The 13819-nt window shown below is 55.9% G+C and overlaps 1 protein-coding gene across 6 annotated transcripts; it reads right to left on the reverse strand.

Annotated features, from left to right (window-relative positions):
- Positions 1-160: 160 nt before the first annotated feature.
- On the reverse strand, positions 161-12164 carry ANKRD13D (ankyrin repeat domain 13D). Of its 6 annotated transcripts, none has more exons than XM_067748123.1 (15): positions 11890-12164; positions 11162-11297; positions 10911-11035; positions 9996-10041; positions 9770-9913; positions 9330-9519; positions 3581-3656; positions 3112-3193; positions 2829-2890; positions 2591-2721; positions 1487-1644; positions 1281-1397; positions 1032-1195; positions 864-898; positions 161-595 (listed from the first exon to the last, which is right to left on the reverse strand). In XM_067748123.1, exons 1-15 carry the CDS (start codon positions 11977-11979, stop codon positions 319-321), a joined length of 1833 nt encoding a protein of 610 aa, XP_067604224.1. In that variant the 5' UTR covers positions 11980-12164; the 3' UTR covers positions 161-318. The 6 variants fall into 6 exon arrangements, with proteins under 6 accessions (XP_067604224.1, XP_067604222.1, XP_067604223.1 ...); XM_067748121.1 differs by having other exon boundaries at positions 864-952; XM_067748122.1 differs by having other exon boundaries at positions 864-952; positions 3590-3656; positions 11890-12162.
- Positions 12165-13819: the final 1655 nt, after the last annotated feature.

The raw sequence follows: 13819 nt of genomic DNA on the forward strand, positions 1-13819 counted from the left end.
GGAGGCGGTCTCATTTACAGCTGAGGACACTGAGGCTCAGAGGGGCTAAGGGGACCACGGTCAGGATTCAAACCCAAGTCTAAGGCCATTGCCCACAGTGTCTCCCCTCGGTGCCCCCCAGCACTACCCCCCCAGCCCCCCCCAATGAGCGGAGCAAGCCTGCTGCTGAGGGTCTCTTTATTTCCATCTCAGTCTCCAATGCACGCCCAGCCGCAGGGCTCCAGGCCCCAAGCCCAGCAGCAGCAGAGTGTCTATAAATAAATAAGTTACAAAAGTAGGAGGCGGTGCAGCCCCGGGCAGCCCTCCTGAGGGCGGGGCTCAGAGCTCCGTGAGCGAGCGCTGTAGGGTCCGCTGTAGGTCCTCCTCCTCCCGCCGCCCCCGCCGCTCCCACTCCGCCTGCTCCCGCGCAGACAGCTCCAGGGCCAGGCGAAGCTGCTCCTCAAAGCTCGGGGGCGCCCTGAGAGGGGCCCCCGGACCCTCAGCCTCTGTGGACATCTGCAGGCTTTCCTGGAGGGCCCTTCCAGGCGAGGCATGAGAGGGGAGAGCAGACCCGTGAGCGCTAAGGCTGGGGAGGAGGCCGAGGGCTGGGACATGGCTGCAGAGGCCGAAGATAAGGACAGGGAGGCTGGGACCCGAGGACCGGAGACAAGAGACAAGGCCGGGCCCTGTCTCCCCATCCCTCGTGCCGCCCTCGCTGGTGGGCAGCACGGTAGATGGAGGGTGGCCTCAAAGAGGGTGTGGGGTCCTGGGGCCAGCACCTCCCTGCTACTTGACCCCACCAGCCAAGAACCCCCCCAGCCGGCAGGGTCCTCGAGGCAGGGCGGGGCTGAGACATGGACCTGGCAGGTCCCGGAGGGCCTCACCGCTCCAGCTGAAGCTGCTCCTCGTAAGCCGTGACCTGGGGAAGGTGGGCACCAGGCCGGGTGTTGGTCAGGGCTTCCCAGACAGTCACCTGCAGCAGCCAGAGCCCGGAGCTGTCACCTCTGCCACCCCTGCCCATGCCCGGGGCCCAGCTCCTGCCCGCATCCCACCTGCTCCGCCTCCGTGCCCGCCTCCAGCAGGCTCTGCTGGATGGCAAACTGCAGCAGGTCATCGTCCTCGTCGCGAAGGGGCTCGCTGCGCTCTGCGCCCAGCACGCTGTACCCGTCGGGCACCTCAAACACGGCGGGGTCCACCTCACAGGGGAAGGGGCTCGCTGGGTGCAGCAGAGGGGTCGTGCTCAGCCCCTGGTGCACAGAGACCAGCGAACCTCACGGCCCCGCGCCCGCCCACGGCGGTACCTGAAGCTGCGATGGCAGAGCCGGGCGCCGGCACCCACACCGAGCTCAGGGGCTCGTCACAGCCACACAGGTTGCTGAAGGTGATGCGGGCGTTGAGCACGTGGAAAAGGGGGATCTCTGTGAGGAGATGTCGAGCCTGAGCCAGCCCTGCAGCCCGTGCCCACCCCACTCCGGGGGCCCTCCTGCTGCCCGGCCCACCCTCTCACCAATCTTGACCGGGAAGCCGGGCGGGAGGCGCAGGGTGATGAAGTCCCGCAGCTTGGCAAAGTGAGCGTTGCTGATGGCCATCAGGTCGATGATGGGCATCACCTGGTCACCCAGGGAGAGCGGGTGCTCCTCGCTCAGCCACAGTGTTGCCTTGAACCTGCCCGGCCAACCGCAGGACGTGGGTCAAGGAACCTCTGGTGGCCCCTCTGCTAAGGCGCACCTACTCTGGACATCTGCCTCTACTGCTTTCCACCTGGCCTGGGGGACCCTCTTCTCTGCTCAGCTGCTCCTGCCTGCCTCCCCCAGGAGCTCATGTCCTTCTGGCCCTACAGCCTGAGCTGCCCCCCGGCCCTGGGCTCAGGCTGGGCCCCGGGCGCTCTGTGCCAGCTCAGCTCTCCTGGACGAGGAGGGCAGGGCTGAGCTCCTGGCTTCAGTCCCGCCTCGTCCACAGCCCTGCCCTCCTCCTCGGCCCACAGCCAGCCAGCACGTCGCACTTCACCGTACTCTGGGGTCCCGCACAGCCCGACAGTTCGGGACCGCACTGCTGGGGTCGCATCCCAGCCCCGCTGCTGCGTGGCTGAGGGAGTCCACGTGAGGTTCCTGGCACAGTGCTGGGCCCACCAGACGCACTAGAAGTCACGGCTCATCAGAGCCTCACAGCACCTTTGTGAGCAGGTGGCCAAAGGCAACTGTTCTCGTTTTACTGAGGGGGAGGACAGACTCTCAGAGGGGAAGGTGATTCCTTGGGCCACGAAGCCAGGAGGTGTTAGAGCCGCGTGCCCTTCCTGTCTGCCACAAGCTGGCCCCCAGCAGGTGCTCGTTCAGTTGAACAGAAAACCATACATGGGTGGTGCTGCCCATTCATTCGTTCACCAAGAAGAGCGACCAGTCCTCTGAGCCAAGCCCCGAGCTGGGTGCCAAGGACCATGGCTAAAGCAGACCTGGCCCGGCCCCCAGGGAGTGAGTCGAGAAGGCAGCCAGCTGGGTGAGTGAGTCCCCCACTCCAGGGGGCCCTGTGTGTGACAGGGTCTGCAAGGGCTCGGGGGCACCAGGCAGGGTCCCCTGTCCCAGAGGGAAGCCCCCCGCCAGCCCCCAGACCTCACCTCTGTACTTTGCTGGACATCTCAATGGGGCGGCCGATGTTCCTTGACTCCAGGCTGAAGTTGGGGTCAAAGTACTCGTCGGGGGAAATGGCGGTGGGGTTTGTGGGGCTGGCTGCCTGCTGCACAGGAGCCTGGGTGGCCCCGGGACCAGGCTTAGCGCTGGGGAGGCGCCGGCCCGGCCCCGCCCAGTGGGCCCTGCCAGTCGGCCCCCAGCCCCCGGCCCCCAGTCCCGGCTCACCCCATTGTGGGAGGAGTGCTGCTGGGCCATCCCAAGGAAGGACTGGAATGGAGTCTTCCCCCCTAAGGAGAAGGGGTGGAGCCCATGAGGGGACCTGGGGCCACTGCCCCCAGACTGCCCACACCTAGCCTCCACCCTGGGAGCCTCCCCTGTGGTGGAAGGCGGAGCAGACGGGAACGGGGAAGCCTTCCAGCTGGTCCCAGATACTCTGGCCCTGACCCCAGATCAGGGTGACCACCCCGTACGGTGTGACTGGGCAGCAGGCAGGCGCACCTGGGTTTACCTTTGCTCCTCGACTTGTCCTGATCGGAGAGGTGCTCTGTGCGTGTGCGTGTCACCAGCTCCACATTGGTGGCGCTGTATACCTGGGGAGCAGGGGGGACACAGGGGGAGCTGGGGGCTCAGAGCCTGCTGCCCACACTCAGCCTCACCAGCACAGGACCCAAGTCCTCCTGTCCCCAGGGACAGATAGGATCTCACTCCCCACAGTGGAGGGGGTGGGGTCTGAACCCCGGGAAGTCACTAATGAGGGTAAAATGCTCCTGGCTTCATCTCGGTGATCCGGGTAGGGGCCCTGCTGTGGGTAATCCCTGCGTGCTCAGCAGGGGCTGGGCACTCGGGCCCCACTGTTCCCATGGCCACACAGGGCATCCGGAGCCCACGGGCTGCTGGGTCTCCCTCCACACAGGGTGGATGTGGAGAAGGGGCAGATTTCCTGGGCCTCGTCTCCTACCCCAGCTCCCACCACTAGCCTCTCCTGCCTTGGCCTCGTAGCCGCTAACGGTTTCCATCTTCTCAGACCGCCAGCCCCAGATACCACATTTGTTCCTGAAACAGACCAAACAGGAGCTCATGAGGACCCACACCCCCCAACTCTGGCCAAAGTCGTCCCTTCCAAAGACCCCCTCCAATTTGCCTTCCTGCTGTGAAACACACAGGGGCCTTGAGGAGGCTGCCTGGACAGCTGGGGACAAATGAACAGAGGACTGAGGACTAGAAAGTACTGGGGAATTATTAATTTTTGCTAGGTGTGATAATGGCATTGGGGCTTGGTTTAAAAACATCCTTATCTGTTAGAGTCACACGCAGAAGCATTTACTGTTGAAATGATACGACATCTGGGACGTGCTTTAAAATAGTTGGGGGAAAAAGAAAACAGGAAAAAAGTGGGGAAGGGTAGATTCAACAAGATGGGCAAAATGTTGGGAACTCCCTGGCGGTCGAGTGGTTAGGACTCAGCGGTTTCACTGCTGAGGGCCTGGGTTCGATCCCTGGTTGGGGAACTAAGATCCCACAAGCCGTTCGGCGTGGCCAAAAAAAAATTTAAAAAAAAGATTGGCAAAATGTTGATAAATGCTGAAGTTGGGTGATGAGAACATCACACTAGTCTCTCTTCTTTCATATGTGCTTGAAATTTTCCATAATAAAAATTTAAAAATAAAGCTATGTCTGATTCAACAATAATAGTTGGAGATTTCAGCACCCCACTTTCAATAATGGATAGAACAAGCAGACAGGAGATCAACAAGGAAACAGAAGACTTGAACACGCTACGAACTAGACTTGATAGACATCCTTAGATCACTCCACCCAACAACAGAATACATATTCTGCTCAAGGGCATGTGAAACATTCTTCAGGATAGACCGTGGGCTCGGCCATAAAAGAGACCTCAATACAACTGAAAGGACAGAAATCATACACAGAATGTTCTCCAATCACAACTGAATGAGGGCTTCCCTGGTGGCGCAGTGGTTGGGAATCCGCCTGCCACTGCGGGGGACACGGGTTCAAGCCCTGGTCCGGGAGGATCCCACGTGCCGCAGAGCCATCTGGACCCGCGAGCCACAACTACTGAGCCCACGTGCCACAACTACTGAGGCCTGCGCGCCTGAAGCCTGTGCTCAGCAACAAGAGAAGCCACCACAATGAGAAGCCCGCTCACTGCAGTGAAGAGCGGCCCCTGCTCACCGCAACTAGAGAGGGCCCGAGCGCAGCAGCAAAGAGGCAACGTGGCTAAAAATAAATAAATAAAATAAATAAATAACAACAACAACAAGAAAGCAACCTTAATTAAAAAAAAAAAAAAAAACTGGGCTTCCCTGGTGGCGCAGTGGTTGAGAGTCCACCTGCCGATGCAGGGGACACGGGTTCGTGCCCCAGTCCGGGAGGATCCCACATGCCACAGAGCGGCTGGGCCCGTGAGCCATGGCCGCTGAGCCTGCGCGTCCGGAGCCTGTGCTCCGCAACGGGAGACGCCACAACAGTCAGAGGCCCGCGTACCGCAAAAAAATTTAAAAAAGACAACAACAAAAAAACTGAATGAAATCAGAATCAGTAACAGAAAAAAGATGACTTGGGAAATTCATGAATATGGGAAGAGTAAACAACATACTCCTAAATAACCAATGGATCAAAGAATAAATCAAAAGCAAAATCAGAAAATACTTTGAGATGAATGGAAACGAAGATACAACATACCAAAACTTATGGGACACAACTAAAGCAATGCTGAGAAAGAAACTTATAGCTGTAAATAACTATATTAAGAAAGAAGAAAGATCTTACATCAATAAGCTAACCTTCCATATTAAGACACTGGGAAAAGAGCAAAGTAAACCCACAGCAAGCAGAAGGAAGGCAATAATAAATATTAGAGTGAAAATTAATGAAATGGAGAATAGAAAAACAATAGAGAAAATCAATTCAACCAAAAGCTGGTTCTTTCAAAAGATCAATGGAATTGACAAAGAAGGAAGACTCAAACTACCAGAATCAGAAATGAAAGAGGGGGCATTACTACTGACATTACAGAAATAAAAAGGATTATAAATAAAAGAATATGATGAACAATCGTACCCCAACAAATCAGATAATTTAGATGAAGTAAACAAACCCTAGAGAGACATAAACTACCAATACTAACTCAAGAAGAAGTAGATAATCTAACAGACTTGTAACAAGTAATGGGACTGAAGCAGTAAAAACAAAACAAACCAAAAAGTACCCACAAAGAAAAGCCCAGGCCCAGATGGCTTCACCAAAGGATCCCACCAAACTTTTAAAGAAGAATTAATACCAGTTATTCACAAACTCTTGCAAAAAATAGACAAGGAGGTGACACTGCCTAACTCATTCAATGAGGCATTGTCCAGATACTAAAACCAGGCAAAGACATGACAAGAAAACGATAAACCATTACCTCTTAGGAATATGGACACAAAATAGTAGCCGACCAAATCTAGCAACACATGAAAAGAATGATACACCACGACAAAGTGAAATTTATCCCAGGGATACGGGGTTGGTTCAACATCTGAAAATTAACTGATAGCAACACATATCAATAGAATAAAAATAAAAGTCACGTGATCATATCGATAGACACAGAAAAGGCATTTGACAAAACCCAAACCCTTTCACAATAAAAACACTCAACAAACTAGGAACAGAAGGCAACTTCCTTGGCCTGATAAAGCATACCCACAACTAATGTCACACTTAATGATGAAAGACTGAATGCTTTCCCCCTTGTTTCTTTATCAGAAACAAGATAAAGATGTCTGTTCCTGCCACTCCTATTCAACATTCTACTGGAGGTTCCAGACAAAGCATTTAGACAAAAAAAAAGGAAATAAAAGGCATTCGGATTAGAAAGGAAGAAGTAAAACTATTAACAGATGACACGGTCTTACATATAAGAAATATGAGGAATCCACTAAAAACCCATTAGACCTAAAAAATGAGTTTGACAAGATTGCAGGATGTAAGATCAATATATAAAAATCAATTGTATTTTTATAGATTTGCAATGAACAGTTCAAAAATGTAATCAAGAAAACAATGCAATTTATAACAAAAAGAATAAAATACTTAGAATAAATGTATTTACTGTAAGTGTAAAACTTATACTCTGAAAACTACAAAACATCATTGAAAAAAAATTAAAGATCTAAAACGGAAAAATATCCAACGTTCATGGCAGAAGACTTAACATTATTAAAATGGCAACACTCCCCAAACTGTTTTACAGATTCAACACAAACACTATCAGAATCCCACCTGAATTCTTTGTAGAAATTGACAAGCTGAATCTGGAATTCATATGCAATTTCAAGGGACCCACCCAGAATACGTAAAATAATCCTGAGAAAGAAGAACAAAGTCTGAAGACTTATACTTTCCAATTTCAAAAACTTACGACAAAGCAACATGTGATTAAGACAGTGCACAACGAGAGTCATACAGACCAGTGGAATAGAACTGAGAGTCTAGAAATAAACCCATACATCTCTGGTCAACTGATTTTTCCACAAGGGTGCCAAGACAATTCAATGGGAATTAACAGTCTTTTTAACAAACGGTGCTGGAACAAGTGGATAGTCACATGCAAAAGAATGAAGCTGAATCCTTACCTCCCACCATATACAAATATTAACTCAAAATAAATCAAAGAGCTAACTGTAAGAACTAAAACTACAAAACTTTCAGAACAAAACATAGGGGAAAATCTTCATGACTTTGGATTTGGCAAAGTATCGTTAGATATGACACTAAAAGCACGAGCAACAAAAGGAAAAATAGATAAAGTGGACTTCATGAAAACTAAAAACTTTTGTGCTTCAAAGGACACCATCAAGAAAGTGAAAAGACAACCCACAGAATGGGAGGAAATATTTGCAAATCATGTAGCTGATAAGGGATTTCTACCTAGAACATACAAAGAACTCTTGTAACTCAATAATAAAAGATAACCCAATTTTTAAAATGGGCAAAGGGGGACTTCCCTGGTGGCGCAGTGGTTGGGAATCCACCTGCCAATGTGGGGGACACGGGTTCAACCCCTGGTCCGGGAGGATCCCACATGCCGCGGAGCAGCTTATCCCGTGCGCCACAACTACTGAGCCCGCGCTCTGGAGCCGGCGAGCTGCGACTACTGGGCCTGCAGGCCACGACTACTGGGCCTGCGGGCCACGGCCCTCAGCGTGCACCTAGAGCCCGTGCTCCGCAACGAGAGAAGCCGCCGCAATGAGAAGCCCATGCACCGCGGTGAAGAGTGGCCCCCGCCCGCCGCGGCTGGAGGGGGCCCGCGCGCGGCAACAAAGACCCAATGCAGCCAAATTAATTAATTAATTTTTGAAAAAGATAAAATGGGCAAAGGATCTGAATAGACACTTCTCCAAAGAAGATATACAAACGGCCAATAAGCACATGAAAAGATGCTCAACATCATTAGTCATTAAGGAAATGTAAATCAAAACCACAGTGAATACCACTTCACACCTGCTAGGATGGTTATAACACCAAAATAAATAAATAAATAATGAGCAGTAAGTGTTGGTGAAGATGTGGAGAAATTAGAACCCTTATATACCGCTGACGGGAATGTAAAATGCTGCAGCCCCTTTGGTAAATAGTCTGGCAGCTCTTCAAACAATTAAACATCTGTGTTTAATTACCACATGTCACCACAGGACCTAGCAATTCCACTCGCAAGTAAATACCCAAGAGAAAGAAAATGTATGTCCACACTAAAACTTGTACACTAACGCTCAGAGCAGCATTCTTCATAGTCAAATAGTCAACAGTCAAAAGGTGGAAATAATCCTTATGTCCATCAATGGACGAATGAATAAACAAAATGTGGTATAGTCGTGCAGCGGACCTGGCCATAAAAAGGAATGTAGCAGTTACACGCTACAACTTGGCTGAACCTTGAACACATGACGCTAAGCAAAAGAGGCCAGTCACAAAAGACCACACATATTGTATTATTCTATTCATATAAAAATCCAGAACAGGAAAACCTATAGAGACAGAAAGTAGATTAGCTGGGGGGGAGGGGATTGTTGATTGTTAAAGGCAGTTGATTGGGAGTTGATTGTTAAAGGGTACAGGGTTTCTTTCTGAGGTGACGGAAATGTTCTAAAATTGGACGGTGGTACCGGTTACGTATCTGTGAAGATACTGAAAACCACTGAACTGCATACTTTAAATAGGTGAACGGTACAGTATACAAAATTATATCTCAAGAAAGCTGTTTTTTGAAAAAAAGTGTTTCTGAAGTCTGTTATTGGAACTGGGGCACATGTTGTCAGAGAAATAACACCCTGCCGGAAGGGTGGGCTCCTAGGCTACCCACAAAGGACTCTGGCCCAGACACAGCTGCACCGCTGAGAAGCCGACCTTGCTGCAAACAGCTGCCCTGCACGGCAGCCTCAATCCTCGTTTTTATGGGAAACACGTGAGGTCAGAAGTCAGGAAACTGGGGACTCCCTGACCCAGCCTCCTCCCAGGGAGACAGCTGCCAGTATAGACAGGCGTGCAGGAGGTGGAAGGTGCCCCAGGACCCAGGACCAGCAGGTGGTCCAGAAGAGACACCGGGTCTGCAGGGACCCCCCCTCCCCCTCCCGAGCAGCCTCTGCGAGGGGCTCAGCCTCCCAGAAGCCTGAACTAGAGGCTCGAGGGCACTACCCACGGTGTGGCCAGGGCCCAACTAACCTCTCGAAGGCCACATTGCGAGTGTCCAGGTGGGTGGAGACGATGGGAGAGGTGAGGCGACTGGCCACATGCTCCTCACTGGGCCGCATGGTGGCCAGCAGCGCTTCAGGCTCGTGCAGCGTGAGCCCCAGTGTCTCCGTGTGCACCAACTGCCGGTCGTGGTCAACTTCCATCACCAAGGCTCCCGCCTCTGCCAGCCGGCGCGGGGGTGTGAGGGGGACGAATAAGTGCCAGGACCAGACAGTGGCCAGAGGGCTATCGTGGTGCCCTCAGCCACCTCCTGCCACGGGGTGTGGCCTCAGCCTCTGGACACCCTCCACCCCGACCTCCATTTACACATCTGGAGACAGAGACAGAGGACAGCACTGTCCTCACAAGCCACGGGAGAACCTGGGGGCCCTGGTCTGCTGCGTGCCTGCAGGGAGCCCCCCAGAGCTCACCCTGGCCCTTGAAGATGAAGCTCCTCCGGCCGCGTTGCCAGGTCATGTGCTCAAAGCCCAGGAGGCTGGTGTCCACCCGCAGGTTCTCACCCCGCTTCCACACGCGATACACGTCACTCGGGCACATCTTGGACACGAGGGGCACTGCAGGAGGCACAGAGGTCACCAAGGTTCTTTCCCAACGGCCCCAGCCCAGGCCCCTGAGAGCCAAGAGGTCCCCACTCACCCCAGCTGGTGAACTCCCACTTCATCTCCACGTAGAAATCGGGGGCCTGAGATAGACCAGAGCACCGATCAGGGCCCTGCCTGCAGCAGGGCCCAGCGGGCCTGGGAAGCCCCTCGTCCACAGGCCCCCTTCTGGAAGCCCAGCCCTTCCCCAACCAGGGATCAAACCCAGCCCCCCACAGTGAAAGCACGGAGTGCCAACCAGGGAATTCCCTCAGTGAGGTGTGATGTGCCGCCGTGGTCCAGCTTTGCCCCCAACCCAGCCAAACCCCACTCAGTAAAGGGTGGGCCAAGTGGGGCCTGAAAGGTCTGCAAGTCATCAGGCTATAAGCATCTGCAAGCCTGGGGCCAGGCTCAACCTGGCCACTAGCCCACTGGGGGTCCCTGGGGGAGCTTCTGCCCCCTCTGGATCCCAGAGTCCTCGTCTGCAAAGGGGGCATAGTGACCCCCTGGGGCCCTGCCCCCGGGGTGGAGGGCACAAGGTAGTGTGCTCTCCCAGTGGGGGCCCCCTACCCACCCACTGTGTGCTTTGAGAAGGGTGGACAGGAGTCCAGGCCGCATCTGCTAAGTTGGATGAAATCCGCCTTTCAGTAAATCTGCATTAACCAGGAGACCCATGATCTAAAGCTCTGTTGAGATTTCTAGCACTAGAGGACCCTCTATGCTGGCAAAAGGCTTTCTCTCCAAAGGGAGAAAAGCCTCATCCACGTGGGCCTGGTTGCCTCTCTTTCCTACATCACCCTGGGTTGGGGTCAAGAGAGAGGGACCTCACTGACAGTGTCAGGAAAGCATGCTGCACAGGCTGGGTGCCCTTCCAAGGCCAGGCCCGGCAGGGTTACCCCACATAGTCTGTCACGGTCCCCTCCATGGCGCCCCACACCCCCCTTACTGGCCACACCTCTACGTCCTGCTGTACCTGGCGGAGTTTGTTGAGCAATTCCGGAATGCCAGCCAGCCTCTGCGTGGCCCTCTGGTAGTCCCGATACTGAAGTACCAGCTGCACCATCTCAGGGTCCCCAGTGCTGACTGCCTCCTGCAGGACTGGGGGCACTGGGCTGCTGAGGGGAGCTCTCTAGATGGCTCCAGGCCTGGCCATTCACTCCCACACACCACCACCACCACCCCCCGCTGCCAGCCTCAGGGGAGCCCCTTTGCCCTCTGCAGTACCTGCCCAGCCCTGGCAGCTCTCTTTGCCCACGTTGGCATTGTGTCGAAGGAGGACTCTCACGGACTCCAGGTTCCCCAGGGACACGGCCAGCTCCAGGGGGGTGCGCCCCCGGGGGTCTTCCTGTTCGATGTCGTGCTGGGGGAGATGAGACACTCAGCACAGGGCAAGTAAGGAGAGGCCAAGGCAAGAAGGCCACTGGGATGAACAGGGTTGGGAGTCACTGCAGGAAATAAGGACAGCACACAGGTGGTGGAAATGGCAAAGGGTGGCCTGAGTGTCCTGGCAAAGGAGGAGAGGGGGTAGGTGGGAAGGGCCTGCCCACCTCTCCTGCCCTCTGCGAGGGACAGAGCTGGGGGCCCGGTGGTGGTGGGCAGGGGTGGGGGTGGGGGTGGGGGTGGGGGTGGGGTGGGGGGAGGGCCTGGTCTGGTAGAGGTGCAGCTGCCGATGTCAAGAGTTTGGACTGACTTGGGGACCAGGACCGGGCTGCTTTTCTCAGACTGGCTTAGGGGCGGTGCGGCGCGAGTTCGGAGGCTGGATGCAGTGTGAAGTGGGGAGACCGACAGGGCAAGGCCCAGCGCTGGGAGCCGAGGTCAGAAGCCCAAGCTCGAGGGGCAGGTGACCTCTCTTCTGGGCCGGGAAGAGGGAGCCGGGCAGGCGGCCTCCCGATGCAGACCACAGATTTGGGTGGGGGACCAGGAGGACGGCCCGGGCGCCCGATGGGCCTCACCTGGCTGCTGTGCAGCGCGGCCTCCAGTTCGCGGTGCCGGTTCGCCCAGACTAGCCGATGCAGCGGGAAGGTGGGGCCCGGGCCTGCCATGCTGGGCCTCAGCGCCTCATCCCGGGCGGGCCGGCGGGCGCGGCGGGGGCGGCCCGGCTCCGCCTCGGCTTCGGGCCTGGCGCGGGCCCTTCGCCTCCCGTCCGCGCCGAGCCGGAGCAGTGCCCACCGCAGCCCCCGCGCCCCCGCGGCAGTGGCGGCAGCGGCGGCGGCGCAGGCAGAGGGGAGGGCGGGTTCGGCGGGCTCGGCGGGCGGGGCTGCGCCGAGGCGGGGCGGGGCGTCGGGCCTGGCGCGCCCTTGCTTCGCAGCCGCAGAAACCTCAGCCCGGCCGGCACTCGCCGGGGGCGGGCGAGGGGTGCTGCCCAGCAGCCCTGGTGACCACGTGCGCCAGGGCAGAAGCCAGGACCTGCGTCTCAGCCCGGGTCTCAGCCGGGAAGGGTCTGCGGAAGGCGTTCCGGAGGGCGGGGCCTGGATGCAGCTCCGCCAGCGCCCGGCAGGGGACGTCTCAGACACGGCGCAGACCCATCCTGGCGGGTCCGGAAGGGGAAGGAGGGAGTCCGGAGACTGGGCGGTTCGGCGAGGGGCGGGGCCGGGGTCCCCGGGACGTGAGCGCGAGTGTGCGCGTGCGTGCTCAGCGGGCCGCGGGCCGGTGGCTCTTGGGGTACGCGCGTTTCCCCGGCAGTTCCTTGCCTGTGACCCCGTGTTCTTACCCAGACCCCGCGGTTACAGACCAGGCCTGTGTGTGCGGGTGGGATGCGAGGTGCGGGCTTGCCTCCCCATCGGAGATGCCCCTAAGTGCTCGGAGATGCCCCTAAGTGCTGACCAGCTTAGCCTGAAGCACCTTTCTCAGGGACCTGGGCCAGTGTATGCTGCCGGCACACCACAGGCTGGACCTTGCCCTGGGGTGGGGGGTGCACTGGAGTCAGGAATGGGGGTACGGGGGGGTGGGGGAGCAGGCCTGGCTAGCTCTAGGTCTTCTGGAGGGCTGTTCACCGTGAGTGGCTGCTTTCATCCATCGCGTACATCCCTTTTGCAGAGGCTGCACTTTGCTGCCAGTGTCAGGAGAGGAAGGAGAGTTTCGAAATCAGGGCCAGCCCCTCCACCCACACCGGAACCAGGGTGCAGGCCTCCTCCGTTGGTTGAGCTCCGGTGTCCTTACCCTGGCCTTAGCCTGGGTTTTGGTGAGGCAGTGGCCAGGCTTGGCCAAGGCTGACCTTCTGGTTTCAGTCTCCCTATTTAAAAAATGACCAGATAGTTTGATGTAGATGTTTGAGCTGCGTCTCTGGGCTGGGAGGCCCTAGTTGCCATTTTCACCCTGCCCTCTCACTGTGGCCAGGTGGCTCCTGTGCTCTCTGGGATCACTTTGCTACCCTACGCTGTGGTGTCATCAGGTCATTGTAATGTCCTTGGGTCTAGGACAGCTTAAAGGCCTCTGAATGTCCAGAACTCTAAAATCAGTCCTTGCCGGCTGGCTCTGCTGCAGCCTTCTCTAGCCTCCATCTTCCTTAAAAGAGGCTACCCTGTCTCCAAGCCCTCTTCACCCCAAATCTAACGGGACTGTCTCAGGCCCAGCCTCTCCTGATTTCTGCGGCCTTGGACATAACTCCCCCCCCCCAGCCCTTGACTCCTAATTCCACTGTCTTCTCAACCCTTTCCCGGGGCCCCTGTTGTCCCTCCCCGACTCCCAGTCTGGCTTCTCCCAGCTGAAAGCCTGTCTGTTCCCACTGTCACCCTGATGCCACCTCCAGGACCACATTTCAGCTCCCTCTGGGACACCTTTGTGCCTGATGTCCCATGCAATCCATCAGCAGTTTCCAAACCAGATGCAGCCACATTCACCCTCTTCCCTTCCGGCCAGCTCTGCTCCCTGGCTGTCGTGACT

The sequence above is a fragment of the Pseudorca crassidens genome, chromosome 9 (genome assembly GCF_039906515.1).
Source record: "Pseudorca crassidens isolate mPseCra1 chromosome 9, mPseCra1.hap1, whole genome shotgun sequence".
Taxonomy (NCBI): domain Eukaryota; kingdom Metazoa; phylum Chordata; class Mammalia; order Artiodactyla; family Delphinidae; genus Pseudorca; species Pseudorca crassidens.

What these genes read in the sequence shown, in the direction of transcription:
- ANKRD13D (XM_067748121.1), bottom strand. Translation starts at nt 11,979, where the DNA reads ATGGCAGGCCCGGGCCCCACCTTCCCGCTGCATCGGCTAGTCTGGGCG. An exon ending in TGCTCAACAAACTCCGCCAG is followed by an intron (nt 10,042 to 10,910) that starts GTACAGCAGGAC and finishes GGTCTATCTCAG; the next exon opens with GCCCCCGATTTCTACGTGGA. An exon ending in CTCTGCCATCGCAGCTTCAG is followed by an intron (nt 1,196 to 1,280) that starts GTACCGCCGTGG and finishes TGCTGCACCCAG; the next exon opens with CGAGCCCCTTCCCCTGTGAG.